We start from the raw sequence: 22,248 nt of genomic DNA on the forward strand, positions 1-22,248 counted from the left end.
TGGAAAGCACAATAACCTATCACCATTACTTTTCCCGAACTATTGTTAAGTGCCTATTTGAGTTGGGAGGGATCAGTGGGGCACTTAACATTTTGCCTTCACTAAAATTCAAACCTGAGACCCTAAATTCAGAAACCAAGCACTTGAACACTCGGACGCCACAACCCTATTTCTCGGTAGAACTGTAAAAAAAAATTTCTAATCCTCAGTAAAACTATATTTATATATATATATATTTTTTTTTTTGGTTCTGATCTCAGAAGAAATATTGAGTATAGATCTAGTATTTTTTTATTTTGCTATGAATCAGGAGAGAGCCTGAAACCCAATCATTATGAAAGATATTTTTAAAAGCTTGCATGAGGCAAAGTATGGAGGCGCGAGTGGTAAGTGCTTGGCTTCTGAACCGGAGGGTCCCGGGTTCGAATCCTGGGATTTTTAATTTTGGGAACTTTGGGGCACTTCTGAGTTCACCCAGCTCTAATGGGTACATGACATAAGTTAAGGAAAAGTAAATGCAGTTGGTAATTGCGCTGGCCACATGACCTCTCATTAAACGTGGGCCCCAGAAACAGACGACATTTACATCATCTGAATTATATCGCAAGGGGAAACTTTATGTGGGTGAAACCGAAGCATCATGCCTCATGGTCAAGTGTGGTGGGAGACAAAAAGTAAACGTGTAGGTAGATAGCTATAGCTATACTATATTAAAGTGTGTCTTTCTCACTTTCTGAGTTACTGATGAGTTACTGTCTCAGCATCTGATTATGTAGACTGTCAGTCACTGTCTTAGACTTAGTCTCTAAGTTAAACTTAAACTTAAGTTAAAGTAGTTAAACTTAAACTTAAGTTAAAGTAGTTAAACTTAAGACTTAAACTTAAAGTAGTTAAAGACCAACTGAAGAGGTTTTTTTCGAAATTGAGATAGCGATTGATTTAGATAGTAGATAGCATCAAAGTTAGTTCCTAAAAATTTGAGATTTTAGAAAAGCGTATTTATATTAGAAAAAGTAATTTGAAAGTGGAAAAAATAACGAGATTTGAAAATCAGCTTCAATGGCCGAAACCGGAAGTGACGTATTGTAATGGACTGAGAAAATGTAAATAAAAATAGACATGGCTGGATACGTTATTGATAGCGATTCAGATGATAAACTTATCTAAATCTAGCTGTCCAACAATTTTAAATGATACTTATCATGGGATGCACCAAAATGCCCTGAAGAGAACTCTTCTACTTTTTCAAAATATATTATAGAGCAGACTATTGAATTAATAGGCCTATAATTATAGATAGATTATAATAGGACTAGTCACTTAGTATAACTATAGTCTAAGTATAGTATACCTAGACCTAGTCCTAGATGATCTACTAGTACTTGATGATACTAGAGACTACTACTAGAGTAGACTAGATCTAGTGACAATCTACTAAAAGTAGTATAAGACATAAGTAAAATCTAGTGACTAGTCCTATTATAATCTAATAGTCTAATAGGTACTAGTATACTAAAAGTGTACTATTACTATTAGTGACTTTAGTCTATTATAATTTTTATTATAACAAAACTAAATGGTTAGATCTATCTATATTATTTTCTGTCCTTCGATGTAAAGTTTTACCTCTAATTCTAGCTAGGCCTTCTAACACTTTTACTAGTCACTCACTAGATCTAGATTATAAATACTTGACTTGTATTATTGTACTAATTGTTGTAATACTACTAGTAAACTAGTTACTAGTAATAGTTTATAAACTAGTAGATTTAACTAATTTAAGTAGATCTAGCTAGACTAGAGTAATCTAGACTAGCCTCTATGTTAATTCTAAGCCCAGTCGACAACATTTTTTAATGCTTGAATTTGTATATCTCTGTTCTGTAATAGTAAGTCCTAGTGAGTAGTGTCCTAGCAATAGCATAAAGATTATTCATAGATATAAATATAATATTATAATAGTCAAGGACTAAACCTAAAGCCTAAGCTAAATCTATATAGAATATATTTATACTCTTTACTAGCCCTTACTATACTTATTAATAAGGCTAAACTTTAGATCTAAAAAAATAATAAGTCATCATTTATATTGGTAATATAAAATACAGATTTTTACTAAACAAAGTCATCATTTATATTGGTAATATAAAATACAGATTTTTACTAAACACATGTGACATTTCTTTAAGTCTTAAACTTAAACAGGGCCGGTCCTAACGATTGCGGGGGCCCTATGTGAAACTGATTGCGCGGGGCCTAGTCTGGGTGGGAATAAGGATAATAAGTGAAAATTAAGATTTCGTATTTTAAAAAAATTCGACTTTGAATTTTATTAAATCTTTACTAAGTATATTACGATCAAATTAACTTTACTTTACAAACTTTGCAACCTATGGCATATTAAAATGCCAGTCACTCTATTAAAGTAAATAAAGTATGGAAACTTCTGATTAAAGTGAAAATTTGCCTGATTATTACATTTTAGTACATGAAAGCTGACAATGTCTTATTTCGTTTATGTGCGTAGGATTAGCGTTTTCCGGAATGAATGACACCCACAATTTTGTCTATTTTTCAGGAGATTTTTATGAGATTTCCAGGTTTTATATATACCGATATATATATTTATTGCAATTTAACTATTACACCTAGAAATAGCACGAAGCCTATGAAAGTGCAGGGCCCACTGCGACCGCATAGGTTGCAGTGGCTTAAGACCGGCCCCGGTCTTATATATATTAGATTGCCTAGACCTAGAGTAGAGTAATTTATTATTATTAAGAACAATAAGAGTTAGATGTTGATGTTAGATCAGATAATCAGTATAACATATATAATATATATATATAACCACTAGTTCTATATATGTATACATAATTAAGTATAAATGTTAATAAATAAATTTTTTTAAATCTATTTTACAGAAAACATTTATGACATGTGGCATACAGACAAGTTTACTAGATGGATCTTTCATCATTTTGGAAATACAATATTCCCTGTGAAACAAATCACAGAAACATTCTACAATTTTATTTTATATAATAAATACCAATAAATGTAAATACAAAATCACATTTTAATAGAGTTCTTCATTATACACACAACATTATTTTAGTATGTTCCTTTTCACTTGCTAGGTTTAGACAAAGTTTCGAATCAGGATTTAATATTATTAAGTCATAGCCCAAAACTCCAGCAGGATGTTAGTTAATGGCAGTGGTCAATGTTTGAACCTGAGACCACAGAGAAGACAGTTCGGAATGCAAACCACACAACTTTCTGCGTTTCGAAACCTTTTCAAATTTTGATCATTTTTATGTTAATGCAGATCTGAATGTCCATTGCAATGATGACTTGATCTGTAAAGGGGTTACATTTTTTAAAAATAAGTTGGATCTCATTCTTCGAATAATGCTATTTATTAGAAATTGCAACGTGGAATACATATTAGAGGCCAAAAGAAAATCCACTGATGAGGGAAGACGTAGACGTCGTAAAGAACATTTAAATTGACCACCAGCTGAATATGGTTATGTCTTCGCTGGACGCGGCAAAATATCTAGTTTGCAGCTGGGGCTGCGTAGCCATGGAAAATACTGCATTTCTCATTAATCTTTCGACTCGACTGCCAGCCTTATTTATTAAACACTTTAAATTATGAATAGCTCTGCATTTTTTAATAACAATAAAAAATCTATATATATTCAGTGATTAACTGGCAATAATTGGGTTACTAAAATTTAATAAAATGAGTTGCATAATTACATCAACAGTAGCCTATATGCATTACTTAACATTATATTGATACTATAATTTATTTTCCACTTCCCTGACTTCCCAGAGAAAAGAAAAAAACGACAACTCCTTCTCCAGTAGGATAATCTCTTTCATTTATAGTCTAAATACAATTTAAAACTTTGTTACCTACAGTTACAGATTAACTTGCTAACTTAACTATCTAATAATCTAATGATTCTATTCCAATCAACAAATGAGTCAAGCGTGAGATAAATGAAAACTCTTTAATTTTTAGATATATATTTATAGAACTATGTAAGTATATAGGCCCGAATATACGGTACGAATATATTTAAATAAGAGTGTAATAAAATCCATATTTCGTATATTAATAATATTATAGAATTGGTAGATCTAGGTCTAATTTTTGCCTTATAGATTAGTTTTTAGAATGAGCTCAACATTCACATTGTAATAATTGTTTTTTCCCCATTATATTGGGCCTATTTAGGGACGACTATAGGTTAATAATCACTATTAAGTGTATAGATAGAGTATATAATTTTAAACTTTGTTTTTCTAGGTCTAGGCCCAGCACCTCGATCGGATCAGTCTAAATAGATAGGTCTTATCTCTAAATATCCAATACTACTATTACTAGATCTAGACTTCATCTAATTGGATTTAGATCTAAATTTAGGTCTACTTCGTACATCATTAATGATCTGAGAAAAGAACTCTGCTCTTGATCAAAAGCAGTAGATCTAGAACTAGAATAAGCCTGAAGCAGTAACATAAGCCATAAATTGCGTAACTTTTGTTAAAACGAAACATGTGAACTGAGGCTCGCGGTACTGCGTGGGCTGAAACACTGTTAGCTTGACTAGATCAAGAATAAGCCGACAAACAGTAGATCTAACACGCAAAGCCATAAATTGCGTGATTTGACCTAATTTCCCCAACTCTAACATCCACTTTTTATAAATTGGCGTGTTTTAGCCGCCTTTGTTTTTAGAAACTAGCATTCCTGTAAAAAGGAATAGGGAAATACGCTAAGCCATAAACTGAAAAATTTGACCTAATTTCCCTTAAACTACGTCATCGACCTTGGTTGTCTGGGAAATACTGATCTCGAATGGCTTCGAGATTGTGAAATTTAATAGTCCCTAAAACTCACATTAAATTGCTTATATCTAAATAATTACAAAGAATATATGTCTAAAATTTCGTATGTATGTTTTTTTAAGCATTATGAATCCTAAAAAAAGTATAACACCGGTTTCCGCGTCTGACCCCAAAACCTCTTCAGTTGGTCTTTAAAGTTAAAGTCAAAGTCATTAAATTGATTAAAGACTCTAATTTTTAATTTTCAGTGACATTAAATGATTAATGATTATAATTATAGCTTCTTTACTTTTAGGCTACAGTGTCTTCAAGTTAAAGTTTAGAGAATTTGCTAATGGTGTTACTCTAATCTTATGAATGTAATCATAGTGCTAAGTTAGATGGAGATCTTGAGTCTATATTTCTTTTCGTTGGTAGCGTGTATTTGTTTACTTCCTAAAGAATTGTCTATTCTAACTTTTCTTTGCTATTTTGCACTACATATGATATTCTTACTACTACGGATTAAAATATATATATATATAAATTATAATATAATATATATATAGATTTACGTGATAAATAAAAATATCAATTAAAAAACAAAATAATATATTTAATTTATAATAAACATATATCTAGAACTAATTAACAAAATTACCTAGATCTAGATTTATATGGATAGCTTGTATTTTTGTAAGTGTATTGTAACAGTGGGGATAGTTTAGTGTTGTAGGTAATCTAATTTCCATACGAAAAAGAGGTATGCTTCCTCTATTCAACTATTGACATCGCGACAATACCATAGACTTGATAGACATAGACAAGACCTAGGTCTAGATCTAGAACCTAGCGCTAGAATCTAGATTTAGTTATTCTTACTCTTGATCAGAATCTTATAAATCTAGATCTAAAGAAAGGATTATCATTAATCTATCGCAGGACGTCAATAATTGTCAATATGTTTTCTAATTTTGATGAAAACACAATTTTTAATGCAGTTTTGATTTTTGCGTGGGCTTCTTTCTTATGGGAAACATATTTATCCCTTAGACAGGTAACCGGAAAAAAAAAAAAACAACTTTTCACTTACCCAAGGACAGTTTACCGACAGTTTAAACCCCCAAATAGAAATTACATGTTTTAATAATAATAAATGCTTTTAAATTTTATTATGAGTAGGCATGCAAATAAGAAGAAAATACATTTTTCTTTGGCGGCCCCTATTCACAACCAGCGGTAGCTGGGAATCTTGGCAAAAACCCTATTGAAATTCCCAGTCACCTGGGTCAAATTAGGTCAAAACCCCATTCCCAGTTATAATTGTAAAGAATAGTAAAGACATTAATGATTAATGTCTTAAAGTTAAAGAATTAAATGAAAATAAATGTTTTATTTTTTTTTAATTTAAAGGAAGAAAACAGAAAATAGCTTTAAAATTATTTTGAGGAATAAAATAAAATTGGTTTGTTATTGATAAATCTTTACAATTTATACAAGCTCTAACATTCCTATTTTATATTTCAGATCTTTCAGTCTCTAGTATTTCTGACACTTGCTATGATTTTTCCCTAATGTAATTAAAGAAACAATCCCTATAAAATAAGTTAATATAATTTAAAAAAAAAAGAGTACCATTCTTTTCTAAAGGTTTTAATTTTCTTTAGTTTCTAAGTTTAACTATATTTTGAAATTCATGATAAACTTTTAGTTTAACTACTTTATTTTAGTTGAAAAATAGTTTTAGTTTAACTTTTAAAACTTAGTTTAGTTCCCATCACTAATGTCAGTTATATATGTACTAATAACTAATTTAGAGATGTCACAAATAGCAAAAAAAAAAGAAAAAAGATTTGTTTGCATGACTGCATGCTTATGTTTGAAAGGACTCTAAACTAGTCTAAAAGCAGTGAGCATCTACTTCACAGAGACATGTTGCTAAGACAAGCAACAAAGTGCCTCAAGCCTTACAAGGCGTTATGGACCAAGAAACGTTTGATAAAGCACGAGCCTATCATTTAGACAAGAGTTCATTTGGATTAGTTCACTCTGTCTTTAGCCAGATTGAATCAACAGTAAGTACTACAAGCATTCCTAACCAATTCATTTGATAGTTGCCTTACTTATTTCAGTCAGTTGGAGATTAGCAGCTCTATTAGGCAATGCATCTAGAAGCGGTACTTTTAGTTCAAACCCCACTGTTATATATGGTGCTAAGGCTTCAGGATTTAACTTTATAAAATACAAGCTTGGGACCTCCCCCCCCTCCCCCCCCCCCCCCCCCCCCGACATCTCCTTCAACTGAGTTGGAACAAAGTGTATTGCATAGCACTTCTTTGCTTTGGATTAAAAACAATACTCAGTGATCATGCTGCAGAGCAGCTTGGCTAATTTGGTTTTCTGGGTGCATCCATTGTCTCTCAAGATAGAAAGAGGTATAAAATGGTCAATGTCTACAAGGTATATTAATTTTAAAAGTTCTTCTGTTTTCATCTCTAACAGTTGATAGTGCTGTTAAAGTAACAACCAACTACCTTTAATCCTCCCGGCAGATGTTTGGGTTGACAAACACAAATCCAGAGCAAAAAAAATATCCTGGTTCCAACAGGATTTAGATTGGGGACTTTGGTTTTATTTCAAAGTCTCAGATTATTCTTTTGCTTTTTAATATTGATTTATTTATTTTAGCCTTCAATCACTTGTTAGGAATAGACTGCAAAGTATCAGTATTGAAGTATAGTCATGTGTTGTTGTTATTTTTTGTTTCACTTTTTTAAGTTTTGGAAATGTTAAAATCTTAAGTACCAAATCTGTGTTATTCCTCAGCTAATCTTATGGTTTGGTGGTCTTCCAGCTTTGTGGTATTTGTCAGGGGTACTGCAGTTAAAATTTCGTATTCCTGAAGGGGAGGTAAGACAAGCTGGAAAAATAAACAACTGCTTCGTGATAGATTTTTAAGGTTATGTATATGGATGAAAAACTTGAATTTAGTTTTATGAAATTAACTGATATTGTTAATTTTTAGTATTTTATTATTGTTTACAGAGTTAAAGCATTGAAAGAAAAAACAAGTTTTCTATAGTTCTGTTTATGTCTGGGAAAGAGAAAAGATTCTCTCTCCTGACATAAAATGCCACAGAGCTATAACATACCTATTTTATATTTCAGATCTTTCAGTCTCTAGTATTTCTGACACTTGCCATGTTGTACTCGAACATTACCTCACTGCCCTGGTCTCTCTACAGCACATTTGTGGTAGAAGAAAAGCATGGCTTTAACAAACAGGTAAATCCATAGTTATTGAATGATTCAGGTCATACACATTTTAGAAATCAAAACATGACAAGAGAGCTCACTAAGCAGAACCTTTTTTTTTCTTACTGTTTCTTTAAAAAATTTTAAGTTACCAAAGTCCCCGGTAAATTCTAAAAAAAACCTTCTATAAAGAGTGGGCTATTGAAAACCTTCGTAGCTGCAATTGACTTTGTATTTACTTGATTCAGAAAAAAATGCTGCTCTGAATATACCAAAACTACACATAGAAAAAGAAATATTTCAATTAAGAGTTGAGTGAAGTTATATCTATTTGTAGCCAACAGTCAATGAGGGTGTCATGTGACCAGCTCAAAAGCCAATCACCTTTTCGTTTGGAGTTTCTAAAATTTTGAAAAAAAAATCATTGAAGTCACTTGGACTAACACCTAAAACTCTTGCATTGGAAACTTTCTGATGATATAATTATAATAAATTGTCCTAACGTTAATTTTTTTTTTTTTAATTTGTGTGTTATAATTTATTGTGCTCAATTCTAACACACACAAAAAAAGAGAACATTTTGTTTACATTAATGAAACATGATTTTGGTAACTCCTGTATAACATGGTTATGGACAGCACACCATTATCTTAGAAAGAAATGTGTAAGTCAAAATAAATTTTGTTTAACTACTAAATATTCCCTATTTTTTTTTATACCACAGAACAAGAGGGTTTCTTAAAATGCACAAAATTTTACGTCTGACCTGTCAAATAACTTTGTTTTCCAAATAAAATAAAATGTATCCATATATAATACCTCAAAGTAAAACCAGCTGATCTTTGCATTTACAACTTTCTATCATTGTCTATCTTTTTTACATATTTTTATAGCTTCCTAAATAAAAATTGCCTCTACACTATTTCAGGTGTCCTCAAACTATAGCTTCCATTTTGATACTAAGTACTCTATTATTTGACCTTTACTGGTGACAGTACACTCCGCCTAATTCTCAGTCTGTAATTTGTTAATAATTTCTGTGAATTTTTAATTGAAAAGAAATTCAGTTAAGCAGTTTTTAATTCATTTTTTTTTGCTCTAAATGAAAAAGACGTTAGGATTTTTCTTCAAAGACATGGCCAAACAGCTTGCGGTGACTTTAGTTATTTCTTTGCCGGTGGTGGCTGCCCTCATCTTTATAATACAAGTTGGAGGAACATATTTCTTCATCTATGCCTGGCTCTTCATATTGACTGTATCCTTGGTGAGTGAAATTATATTTTCTCTTTGGGTCATACCGTACTAGTGTTTTTATCAACCCAGCAGCACATATAGTTGGTTACTGCATTAGACTAATGCGGTAGGATGAGTTAGGATGGGATAGCAGCCTTTTTTACACTTTCATCTAAGAGCTCATCATGTTTTGTTCAGAACGACCTGATATGTAAAGCTATTTTATTCTTTATTTTTTAAATGAAAGTCCTCAATCCTTAATGTATAAGGCCTGCCCAGGAAATTTAGTATTTTTAGGGTTATTTTTATTTTAAAGGTATTAAAACTATATATTCTTACTTTTTTAAAAAAAAAAAGATGGTTTATTGATTTTTTTTTTTACAATATTATTTTTTTTCCAAATACAAAAACAAATAATTTTTATTAGATTTTTTTATTTTTAGAGTTATTTATTTTTAGGGCAATAGAGGATTTTTTTCTAACCAGTAATCGGAACCATTGGGTTAACAGAACAATCTGCTCATTTAAAATAATAGATAAAAATACAAACTTTCTTCAACCCTCTGAATTATGTTGCAATTTTGCACTGTGAGCTCATAAATGATGAAATAAAAATATATATATATTTTAAATTTGCATCTCTTTCTTGGTTGTCCTTTTTTCTTCCATACCTTCCTCCCAGGCACAGTTCTTTGCAGGAAGGTCTTCAAAAAACCTGGCAATCTTTTGACATGGATGTACAAACTAAGTTTGTATTATTTTGGACAATGACCCATTGGCCTTTTTGATCCATCACGAATTCATTTTTTTTTTAATTTTTGGATTATTGATATTGGTAATACAGTAAAAATTCTTAAAGCTGGACTTAATTTTTCCCACTATGTTGCTATGAGTTTAGAAGAAAGAGAGATAAAGATATATAAATATATATAGATTTATATTGTTGGAGAATGGTTTGATGTAAATTGTCTTGTGATTTCATGTCACATAGGTTGTGTACTTGTCATGTCTTTATTTCCCATGAACTGATGGTTCATCTAGTTGAATTCATGTGTATTTTTATTGTCAAAATATCTTGGCTTGTAATGGCTGGAGATTTTATCCCGTTTTGGGAGGGCCACATGATTGGCCAATATAGGGCTAGTATAAGGCCACCATGGAGTATCCAATTTGTTGTACTTGAGTCAGTGAAGCAGATGTGACCTACATTTATTTTGAAAAGTTAAATTGATAGTTGTGAGATGCTTGTAAAAACTACATTGTACACTGTGTGTACATTTTAACAGCTAGATTGATGTATTTCAGTTTGATGTATATGAAACAATGATATGACATGGTTGTTACCAAATCACATGTGTATTGAATGTCATTGTCAATATTCATTTATCAATATTAAATATTCCGTCATAACGTTCAAGTGGCTAAGCAAGAGCTCACCTTTCTGTAAAACCTGGGAAATTAAAACTAGTGGAATCAAATAATTTACACATTAGCTGTTGTGATACAATCAATAGCGATTCCAAGTACTTGCTTGACTATTGAAGATTAATAATTGATCCATTTAAAAAAATCAATCAAATAACATTTTTTCTTTTAGTTTGTGTGTCTAGCTTCTCCAGTCTCAGTCGATATAACTGTTGTGTCAGCTTGTGTCTCAAACATAACTATTTTGTTTCTGGATTATTGCTCAATCTTACTAGCATATTACCATTTCAATACAACACTAATTTCTGACATATATTTACTGTGCATTGCACCATTTTAATACAACATTATTATCTGACATACATTTAGTGTGCATAATTTATTATGTTTATCTGTTTTCTTCTTTGTTATATAGGTTATGATCACCGTCTATGCAGATTATATTGCACCTCTGTTTGATAAGTTTACGCCACTGCCTGATGGAGACCTACGCACACGCATTGAAGAGATGGCAAGCAGCATTAATTTCCCTTTGAAGAAACTCTATGTTGTCGAAGGTTAATGTGATTTTATTTCTCGTCTCATTTATTATTAGACTGCCGTTGAAGATTTTAATCTAAAAGAGAATCTTTTCATTCCTTATTTCTTTTTGATTGATAATCTATGTTCTTTAATAGCATGTAATACATCTGTAGTGAGGAGTCATAAATGTTTCATTTATTTGAACCTTAGGTTCCAAGAGATCCTCCCACAGCAATGCTTACTTCTATGGATTCTTCAACAACAAAAGAATTGTTCTGTTTGATACACTCTTGGAAGACTATACCCCAGACAACAAGGAAATCACTGAGGAGAAAGAGAAAGTGAGTCATACTGGACACAATGTTTGCAAATTGTTACTTTAACCCTTTGACAATAAGAGTCGCCGGGAGTCGCCGCTACTGGTTGACAACTAGAGTCGCCGGGAGTCGCAGATTTTGGGTTGTTTCGTTTACGCATGCACTGCTAGTTTTTAAATAACTATTTATACCTTTACTGACTCTGACCTAGAAGAGCGATGGTGATGCTATTTTTAGGTGTTTATTTTTGTATCTGCAGTATGTTGGAATGGATTTTTATAATTTTTAAAAAATTACGGGGGGTTTTTTTGTAGAGATGGAAAACGAACCAAACTTATGACCGAACCGAACCCGAACTTTGAAACTGCTTGGTACGAACCGAACCGAACGAACCCTCCTTTTCTTAACCGAACTAATTTTGCAATTTGTACATCCTTTTTTTTAATTTTTGGTTTAAAAAAAATTTAAAAATTACTTAAATATTTTATTTAAATTCTAATGATTTCATTATACTTTGAAAAGGGGGAAGGGGGGTATTTTGAAAACTTTAAAAAGAAAAAAAAAAGTGGCGCGCTGGGGTTCTCATGGGTTTTTCCGTATGTGCCGACTCCCCCCTGGCCTTGAATTTTCTCGGGCTGTTTGCAATATTGGTTTTGAGTTGAATAGGCGCCCTCTAATTAGATCTAGATCTAGACTCTAGTTCCTAGTAAGTACAAAGTCAACATTAAAATATTGTCACTTTTATTTGAGATGGCTGTTAGTTGAGAGTAGAATAGTTTTTGCCGATTAGAGAGTGTAGATATAAATCTAATCTACAATAAGTTCATTTGTGTTCTAGTTTAAAATAAATTTTAATTATCTTCTATTAAGTGATTTATTTTTACAAAATTGTGAAGTATTCCATATTGGAATATTATCAGTGGCGTAGCAAGGGTGAGGGAGAAGGGGGGAAATGGAAAATCTCCCCGGGCCCCCACTTGAGAGGGGCCCCAAATGAGTGTTGTTTTTTTTACAATATTCAATATTACGCAAAATGCAGGGGCCCCCAGAGAGGTCCAGCCACTCCCGGGCCCCCAAATGATGAAAAATTCCTAGCAACGCCCCTGAATATTTTTACTATTATTTTGTTTTGCATTATTGATCATCAGTATTTTTAATGCAGCGTTTCTCAAACTTTGGGTCCACCCCCGTGGGTGGGGATGGCGAATACCTTGAATTGGGGTATGGGGAGACGCAACTTGCTGACAAAAAGGGGTGTCATAGAGTGTGTGTGTGTGTTGTCTGGTGGCGATAAGAAGAGGTTAAGCGACTGATTTGTGTTTATGCATTGAGTATGATGAAATTAGCGTAATGCAAATGTGAAACGGCAGACAATCTTGAGACATGAAAGAGTAAAGACGTTGTTTTGTGGTGACCTAGATTTCGTTTAAATATCAGTACATTTCATTAATATTACATCTCTCTCTCAAGTTAAATTTGTGAATATTGTAATAACAGTTAGGCTATATTGAGTTGTTCACATAAGAACTTTATTTTAAAGTTTATTAAGTTTATATGTTATTATAAGGCTTGTCTTCGAGTCCGAAGATTAGTAAGGAATGCAGTTTTTCCCAAGGCTGCGTAGTCCTAGATGTGACCTACATATTTTGCCACATCCAGGGCAAGCATAACCACTGTCCGCAGGTGGTCCATTTAGTTTTTCTTTTCGCGTCTGCGTTTGTCCTCGTTAGCGGATATTCTTTTGGTCTCAAATGTGTATCCCGCAGCCTTCGGGAGTAAACTCCAACTGACTCGTTCTGAAGCCGCATGTATCCAGGTGCTCTCTTCTATGTCAGCTGAGCAAAAATGACGCCTAAGCTGGTCTTTGAAGCATTTCCGTGGGGCGCCTCTGTTATGGCGACCTCCTTTTAGCTCACAAAAAAAAAATATAACTGTCTTTGGCATATGTTCGTCTCCCATACGGGATACGTGCCCTGCCCAGCGTAACTGACGGACCATAAGAAGTCAGAACTCTATACTATCCTTACCGGTAAAAATATAAAACTCCTTTATTGGTTCAATTGTACTAGCTGTTTGTAAGCGACAAACCAACGACCAACTAACAAGGAGAGGGGTCGTCGAAAAAAAGTTTTATTTTCAGTTTAATTTATCTGAATATTAGTATAATTACATGTTTAAAAATTAAAATATATTAAGTAGGAGATGTTATTTTATCTTCTAATAAGACCTTGTCAACTGTAGACTGCTTTTTGCTAGGCGCGTATGCACAATATGGGTCAAAACGTTTTGAAGAAAACATTTTAAAACATCTCCGCTATTGAGATTCTTCTGCATTTTTTGTCTCAGAATAGTCGAATTTTTTCCTTATATTGCAATTTATTATAGTGACGACATATGTGTGAAAAAAAAAATCCTCGATAGAGACGTCTTTACACGAAGAATTTTTTTTTTTTTTTTTTTTGAGGAATAGTGCGTTCTGAAAGAAAGCACATCGATATTAGCCTTTTAAAAAAAATATCTCTTCTTACTAAGAGAAAAAGGTTAGAATACGCTTAGCGCCGAGTCATGCCCAGAATTAAACCACTTGCCGACTTGAGCGAAAACCTGCCGCATCTTCAATTCTATCTCCATTAAGAAATTTTTACAATGCTTAAAATGTATGTAGGCAACATTATTTTGGAAAAAGTATTGCCCATAGGCCTATTATATGTTGCAAAGTATTTGTTTTATTTAAAAATTAAACTTAAAGTGTTTTATCTTATAAATTGTCTAAAACCTTATAACTTAATTTTGCTATTACATAATTTCATAACATCGAACTGAGCCGAACCCGAACTTTAGACCTGACCGAACCGAACCCGAACTTTACTCGTCATCGAACCGAACTCAAACTTAAATCTAACCGAACCCGAACTTTAAAAGTTGGGTTCGATTCCCATCTCTAGTTTTTTGCTAGCCTAGAAAATGGAACATATTTAGGCTTTAAATAGATAAAGATTTTAATAAGAATATTAATGTTTAAGCTGTAGAATAAGGATATAATGATTGGGGTAAGTGATTTAGAACCATTTAAGACCAATAGTAGTGAAGATAAATAAAAAATTTATGCTAGATCCAGTATTGAATATGTTAGATCTAGTCAAACGGGAGATTGGAAGGCAACTAAATATGACGTGATATTTCAATATTTTTGAGCTCTGTAGGCCTATTTATGACTTCAAACATGATGCTTAACCCTAGGTCTATTTTTTCTATTATAAAAAGAAGGTTTTTGTTAGGTTTTATTAGTTTTTTTCTGTGAATTTAGTCAAAAAATTGATTTGTTGAAATAGCTGATACAGAGTTATATCCCTTCTCTTAGGGATGGGGTAGATAGTTTCTTACAACTGCTTAGTGGTGAAATGGTTAAATACATTTGCCTGTTCTTCTAGTCTTGTTGCCTGTTGTGGTGTCAGAAGTAAAGTTGATCAGTTTTTTTTTTTTTTTCTGTTTTCCATCATCAAAAGGATCTCCGTTGATTGTGAGGCCATCAACATTGCTTATGTTCGATCATTTCTTTTTTCTGCCTCTCTTTTTTTTTGCACGATGCTAAGAAGGAACGTTTATGCAAAAGCTGACACTCTAGCCATCAAAGTTTGCATTTTAAAATATATTTTTTCTTTAAAAGCTGTTTCTTTTCTTGGTTACTTTTGTCAAGCTAAATTACTTTGACAAGTTAGTATGTAAGTAAGTCCACATGGCTGACATGAAAGAATAATGTTAGAAAAGGTCAATAGTTATTAGGTTTCTGGAAAGATCTTTTAAAATACTCTAAAAGAAAGACCAAGGCACATATCAATGTGTGCTCAAGTCAGATTACTTCAACCTGTCAGTCATGCTTCAATTTGTCATATCATATATTTGTAATAGTAGTCATTCAGTTTTTACTGTATTTACTACTGTGATTTCCGTTTGGATTTATAGTGTTATTCCAAAGATTATGTTGAAAGGTAAACTTGAATCAAACTAGTGCTGTTTCACTTCAGTGTATAACTGAATAAAACAGTGTTTGTTGTTCTTTTAAGATACAAAATAAATCAACTCTCAAAATCAAAAGCGCAGTATGTACGACTAAATTTGACTCATCTTGTCATGACTTTTTTTTTCAGACTAAATCTGAAGAGCAAGTTAGTTCACAAGAGGAGAAAGAGCTGAAAGAGGAAGCCTTGGAGGAGAAAACTTCTGAGAGTGAGAAGGCTTCTGAAAATGAGACACATTCTGAAAATGAGAAGAACTTATCTGATACCGAGAAAAAAGAAAAGAGGAAAAAGAAAGGCTGCACCAATGATGAGGTCCTGGCTGTCCTGTGTCATGAACTGGGTCACTGGTTCCACAACCATGTTTTCAAACAGCTGGTCCTCACTCAGGTAGCTACTTTTTTCTTTTGCATTGTCTTATTAAAACAGTTATCTGGTTTATGTTGTGACACAGTGGAATAGATCACCAATGACAGCTCAGTCTTGAGCCTTAATCCTAATGGAAGATGAGGCTGCTGGATATCCAATTCTCTGATGACTTTTAAGGAGGGCCATGATTGTTAATTTTTTGTGCTAGATGCAACAGTTTTTTTTTTATCTGAATGGCTATTGAAACAGATGAACTTAGCCCACCTTCTCTAAAACATATCTAGGCCTCATCAAAAAATGTAATCTCAATGGGTGCCTGGCCATGTGATATCTCTTTTCCATCTTCAGATGTTTTGACTCAACATGCATCCATACTCTGTCAACTTTCAGGACTTTAGGATTAAATGTAATAACTTTATTTCAGAAAAAATGTTTAAATATAACATTTAAAAAAAAAAAAAAACGCCTCTACTTTAGAGAACAGAATTAAATAGCTGCACAGTTATGACTGTGTGCCAAAACATTTAGTATTATTTTATACTTATTTCGCTCTATGGCCTCCTTCAGTCGCGAAGTGACTATGGATCATCTCATGGAAACGAGATGAATGCCTTGGCGTTAGCTGTGGTCAGAACGATGTCGCGCACACTTCAGTTCCCCCCTCTCCACGCATCGGATGTATCCTAAGGAACAGCAGTGCCGATACAGTTACAGGCAGGTTCTGCCAGGGTGTAGCACTGGGTGCTGTAAACTGCTGTAGGGTCACCAGCTCCTGATTTTTCCTCAGGGTTGACTCCCGAAGCCTTTCCCATGATTGGGTATAGCTGCAAGGCAACAGAGGTTTGAATTCAGAGTTTCCTTTTCCTTGGTGGATAGCCAGCTATGGCTCCTCCTGCTCGAAGCTTACTGGTTAACGTGCCAGTTGCTCGCCTTTGTCCCTTCTCCTGTTAGTGAGAACTTTTTTTAACAAGTAAACTAAAACACTTAAAATAAAGATAACTTAGTCACATTTAAATCAAGATCGTTGGAGCCATTCACAGAAGTTTACTTTAGGGGAATTAGTTGATGTTCAAGTTTATAGTAGAGAACATCATTTATGTTTTAAGAGTTGTAAAATTTCTTAGCCTTAAGGTATCCAGTAATGTCTAAGTCTTGTACTTCTAGATGATAGGGACAATGGTGCTTATGATTATTGACAATTGCAAACTAAATTTAGCTTAATTTTAAAAAATATTCTTTTGTAAGGAATTAATGATAGATTAAGATTTTAAAATTTCATTATCATAGCTAACTGATCTTTGGTGGGTTAAATTGAAAAAGTTCTTAATTCAGCTAGTGACTGATTTTATGTAGTATACATGTACATAATGTAAAAATAAAAGTTGACTTTTTTATTGGTAAATGTTTTTGTTATATTTCTGTTATAACCTTTGATACTTTCTGTGCTTTCTGTATTTTCCCTCAAATTGTTTTTTTTTGTTTTGTTTGTTTTTAAAGGTGAATTTATTATTGTGCCTGATGGTATTCGCTGTGCTGATCAAAGAAACTGTTTTATATTCAGCTTTTGGTTTTCACACGCAGCCCACTTTGATTGGACTTATCATCATATTTCAATTTATTTTTGCTCCCTACAATGAGGTAAAGATGATCTTGAATTTTCCTGTTAATGTCTTATGCATACCAATGTGGTATTTATCAGGTGCCCAATGTTTTCAAACTTATCTGTAAAAGAGAACTCATTTAAATTACTATGAATATTTAAAAATCTGGATGTCAAGAGTTATTTTAAGTTGTTTCCAAATTAAAAAAAAAAATAACATACTCATTGCTTATTGTCTAAATTTGGGAAGCTGAAAAGTCGGGACTAACAAAACCTGCCCTTGTGGAGCATCACCAGAGAATGCTGACCATGTCCTTATCAAGAGGCCCGAAAAAGACTCTGGCCCCAAAACTCTCCTATAAAGAAAAACTATATGGAGAACTGCCTGATCTGGAAACTACTGCGGGATTCATCTCAGATATAAGATTACTGATCTGAAAAATGAGAAAGAAGAAGAATACAAACCTTCTGTCTTTTGATCAATTAGCATTGGCTCAATCAGTGCTGTAAGTTGTGTCAAATAGTTCAGGCATACGTACTTACTTATTCCTGAGAACGCAGACTTCTCCACCAAACTTGTTTCTGAGCAGCTTCATCTGCTCCCATGTCTCTCCAGTATCCTCAGCTTCAGGCATACTTACTTACTTATTCCTGAGAACCCAGACTTCTCCACCAAACTTGTTTCTGAGCAGCTTCATCTGCTCCCATGTCTCTCCAGTATCCTCAGCTTTGCTGATGACAATTTCAGTCATAAAAATGATAAATTCAGATTGCTACTAGCTCGTTTTTTTTTTTTCACAATCATCACAACAGAAACATGTCAGCAGCTTTGCGATCAAAATCTCGTTATGTGGAGCCTTTTTAATAGTCATATCAACCTTGATTACTAATCTTTCTTTTCTTCCATCATTCATACAACACTGATGTATGCAACATGAAGCTCTTCAAAATCGACACTAACAGCTAGGAAAAGGGTGCACTGGATAGATCCACATGGAGAGCGAGCATAAAGGAAGGGTCCCAGATTGCAGATGTCATACACAACAGTGGTAGAAAGAAGAGTGAAAATACAACTGCGCCTGGTGATTACATATGCCCAACCTGTGACTGCAGCTGTGTATCAAGGATTGGCCCCTTTAGTTACAAGGGATAAGATTGTCTCTTGAGACGTAAAATGCCACAGAACCAATAGTACTAGTAGAAATTTATATTATTAATAAATAACCTAATCAACATTTTACACCTTACCTGATGTTGTGCATGTCATTTCGAAGATTGGCGGATTTCAAAGCTTGCCAGTAACTCATGCAATGAAAGTGTTTGACAGTTATGACTACTTTGACCTAATTCAAGTTTATTCTGTGATCAATAAATTTAAAAAATAACTTTTTGTTCTCTCAATTTTCAGATTTTGTCTTTCATTGTCACCTACATCACACGTCAGTTTGAGTTCCAGGCTGATGCTTTTGCCCGTGGCAAGAACCGTAGCGCTTCACTTCGCTCTGCCTTAATCAAACTGAATGAGGACAACCTCAGTTTCCCACTCAGCGACTGGCTATATTCTGCCTGGCATTTCTCGCATCCTCCATTGTTAGACAGGCTGCGAGCCCTGGGTGACGACAAGAAAGAAGAGTGATTGAAAACTAAAGGCAGAGGTTGTATGCTAATGCTGTTTTATCAAGTCCATTTGCCTTCAGACCAGCTTGTCCGTGCTTCTTCATGTATAGGTTTTTTTTTCTTTGAAAGTTCTTTACCGTTTGTATTTTGTAACATTTTTAAATACTATATTTCATTAAATTTCTTTCTCTGCTTTATCTAGATATTCTTGAAATTGAATTCTATTTGATTTGTTGTGTTGATTTCTTTGGAATGTGCAATCACAATTATTTAAAGGAGGTAAAATAGAAAAGGATGGCATCATTGAACTGAGGCTTTGAGTATGTCTGATATAGAGAAGACTTGAGAGGGAAGAGCTCCTTGCACAACTAATTAGTACAAGTTTAAGTTTAATTAGTAGAAGTTATTACCATTAAGGAGTCTGTTGTTAGAAGGCAGTATTTATTCAGTTTAGAAGCTAGTGGTAAGTTGTATGTGTGTGTGTGTGATTGAGGATGAAGATATTTAAAACAAACCAGGGGAGGAAGATAAAGCAGCTTTTTTTTTTGTTATTGTTTGGGACTTGCACAAATCTTCTGGGCTTCAGCTGTGGACCATCTAAATTCAACATTGCACTCATGGACCATTTAAAAAAAAATATTGTGGAATGCTGTTTTTTTTATTTTTCATTAGGAATCTGCTGAGTAGTTAGAAAGTATTTATCTCATTTTTTTATTAACAGTGTTTGAATTGGTTAAGTACAGTTCCAGTGTACAGTACAGCCATAATAAAGTCTAGATATCTTTGAAATATCATTTTTATACATACCGATGTGTTCCAATTGTTAAAAAAAAAGTATTGTAATACCCACATTTTGAACTAGAATTCGATGGATTCTTCAAAAGTCAGTGAAGTGTTTTATGCTGAACTCATTTGATACTGCCATTGATTTTTTTGATATTTTTTTTTTAACACTTGTTTCAAAATGTTATTCAACATCTTGGGCATACGTCTATAACCAAAGAAAATTTTTTTTCTCTTAGACCACGTCATCATTCTGTATGTTTATTTCTTGTTAGTGACATATCTTTATCATGTGTATTATGAGGCGTATGTAAGGCGAGGTATATAACTATGGTTTATTTTACAAGCTGTCAAAATAATATAAATTTGCGATTAAATTTTTAGCTAGCAAACAGACAGACCAAGTGTATAGTACTTAGGTATAGTAAACCATTATAAATTTGGTTGAGGGAGAGAGATTGAAGCCTCATTTTATATTATCTCATCTCACTGTAGTATAAATAGTCTGCATGTAGCGGTCAAACATTATCTAGAACTCTGCTAGTCATTTGTGTGCTAAGCGAAATATGATCAGTGTTGCGAAATTAGAAATTGTGGGCATTATAGAGTGAATAATGTTAGGCATCTTAATGCATTCTTATCCCATGTGGTGGTACTAATAAAATTCTTTGATTTTTTTTTTAATTTGTTCATGTATTTCACTCATTCTCAGTGAATACTGCAACAGTTCAAACTTATTTAACCGGCTTGTTAGACATTTGTTAAAACTATATGTGGTCTCACATTGAACCTCTGTATGTGGTCTCACATTGAACCTCTGTATGTGGTCTCACATTGAACCTCTGTATGTGGTCTCACATTGAGCCTCTGTATGTGGTCTCACATTGAACCTCTCTATGTGGTCTCACATTGAACCTATCTGCTGTTTTTTTTATTCTTTTTTTCAGTTCACTTATTTAGGTTTTGGCTTTTTTTTTGTTGTTGTTGTCTACATTGTTGCTTCCGAAGGCATTTGTCCAATCAGAACAACCCAAGGTCAGCGTTTACAATTGCATTGAGAACTTAAGCTAGGCATTTTTAGAACTGACCATAAACAAGTTTTTGATTAGTCATGGGATGAAAGAATACTCTCTTATGAATACGCTTCTGCTGATTAGTTGTAAGGACTACAGTTTACTTCAGTGTGCTGGATGTAGTGTTCTTATTACCTCATTATATATGGTTATATAGTTACATACAAACACAATGTATGGAGTATAATTAAGGTTATAAGGGACCAAAGGCATGCAAGTGGATTATGGGAATTGACCTAAATGTCAAGTATGTGTCTCTTGTAAATGAAATCATCACACTGTTCCAGTATGGATGCTTGGTCATGTGGTATGTGGCATCTGGAGTATTGTCTCAATGGCCCCAGGTTAGCCCCTTGCCTTCCCCCTTTGTTCTGCTGAAGGTTTGGGCTAGGATGTATTCAAATCTGAAGGAACATCCAAAACATGTAAAACAAACAAGTTTGTACTTCATAGCTTCATGTAGTTTTGTATCAAGCTACTGTACAGATGTGATTTGTACACTTGTCAGCTCTGTGCAGGTCATGCATTACAATTGTTGTTCTTGTATTGTTTCCTTGCTTCTGTTCAGACCACTGTAACATACAGTCATACAGAGAGTTGTAGCAAATGTTGGTATCTTGTTACAGTCATGTAGTTTGTCATGGTTCATGGACATGGCTTATAATTAGTTGAAGGTAGACAAATCTTTTTACATGTGATGGCTGCATGGTTGTTTGGTATTCTTTCCAGACTTTCATCACAATGGCCTGAGTCTGAACCTGCATGATACCAATCTAGTGGAGGTTTGGGCTGAGATATAATAATTTTTATTGCTGAAAATTATAAAACAAAACAAAATGTGTATCCATGGCAACACCCACAATGTATTAATTTACTTTGTTGGCTCCTAAACACACAGGTCATGGCCCCAATTAGAGTGTGAAAGTATTCATTTTTCCTTATCAATTAAACCATTTTCATTGTACTATATGTTTTCACTCTATTCTGAAACAATGATTTTATTAATTTGCTTTAAAAAGATCAAATTGGAAAAGTTCTTGTATTTTCTTCTCTAGTCTACTAGTTTGTAAATGCTTTAAATGCACTGATGTCTCTGATTGTGATACTGAGAAGCATTAATTGATGGCCATGTTTTGTAGCACTTGGCTGTCAAGATGGAGGCTAATTGAATGTAGGACATTAGAAGTAACACT

General features: G+C 33.4%; 2 protein-coding genes across 3 annotated transcripts in view; one reads left to right on the plus strand and one right to left on the minus strand.

Annotated features, from left to right (window-relative positions):
- LOC106077963 (ATP-dependent RNA helicase DHX33) overlaps positions 1-5,551 on the minus strand; it is a 39,146-nt gene extending 33,595 nt beyond the window's left edge. The window contains exon 1 of one of the 2 annotated variants that reach the window (XM_056032845.1): positions 5,507-5,551. The gene's annotated coding sequence lies outside the window, so the exon portion shown is untranslated. Of the gene's footprint in view, positions 1-5,155; positions 5,295-5,506 lie in introns of those variants that run through there. The other variant, XM_056032844.1, reaches the window with a different exon arrangement.
- A 67-nt stretch (positions 5,552-5,618) lies between these two features.
- Positions 5,619-21,974, plus strand: LOC106077956 (CAAX prenyl protease 1 homolog). The gene is made up of 10 exons (XM_013238667.2): positions 5,619-5,902; positions 6,774-6,920; positions 7,672-7,755; positions 8,014-8,130; positions 9,212-9,364; positions 11,174-11,315; positions 11,491-11,621; positions 15,746-16,003; positions 17,480-17,620; positions 18,991-21,974. Exons 1-10 carry the CDS (start codon positions 5,807-5,809, stop codon positions 19,216-19,218), a joined length of 1,497 nt encoding a protein of 498 aa, XP_013094121.2. The 5' UTR covers positions 5,619-5,806; the 3' UTR covers positions 19,219-21,974.
- The last annotated feature ends 274 nt before the right edge of the window (positions 21,975-22,248 follow it).

This window comes from Biomphalaria glabrata, chromosome 6, assembly GCF_947242115.1.
Source record: "Biomphalaria glabrata chromosome 6, xgBioGlab47.1, whole genome shotgun sequence".
In the NCBI taxonomy this organism is placed as follows: domain Eukaryota; kingdom Metazoa; phylum Mollusca; class Gastropoda; family Planorbidae; genus Biomphalaria; species Biomphalaria glabrata.

Excerpts from the sequence above, each read along its gene's own strand:
- LOC106077956 (XM_013238667.2), top strand. The coding sequence starts at position 5,807 with ATGTTTTCTAATTTTGATGAAAACACAATTTTTAATGCAGTTTTGATT. Across the intron at positions 7,756-8,013 it reads TTCGTATTCCTGAAGGGGAG|ATCTTTCAGTCTCTAGTATT; the intron begins GTAAGACAAGCT and ends TTTATATTTCAG. Across the intron at positions 9,365-11,173 it reads TCATATTGACTGTATCCTTG|GTTATGATCACCGTCTATGC; the intron begins GTGAGTGAAATT and ends TTTGTTATATAG.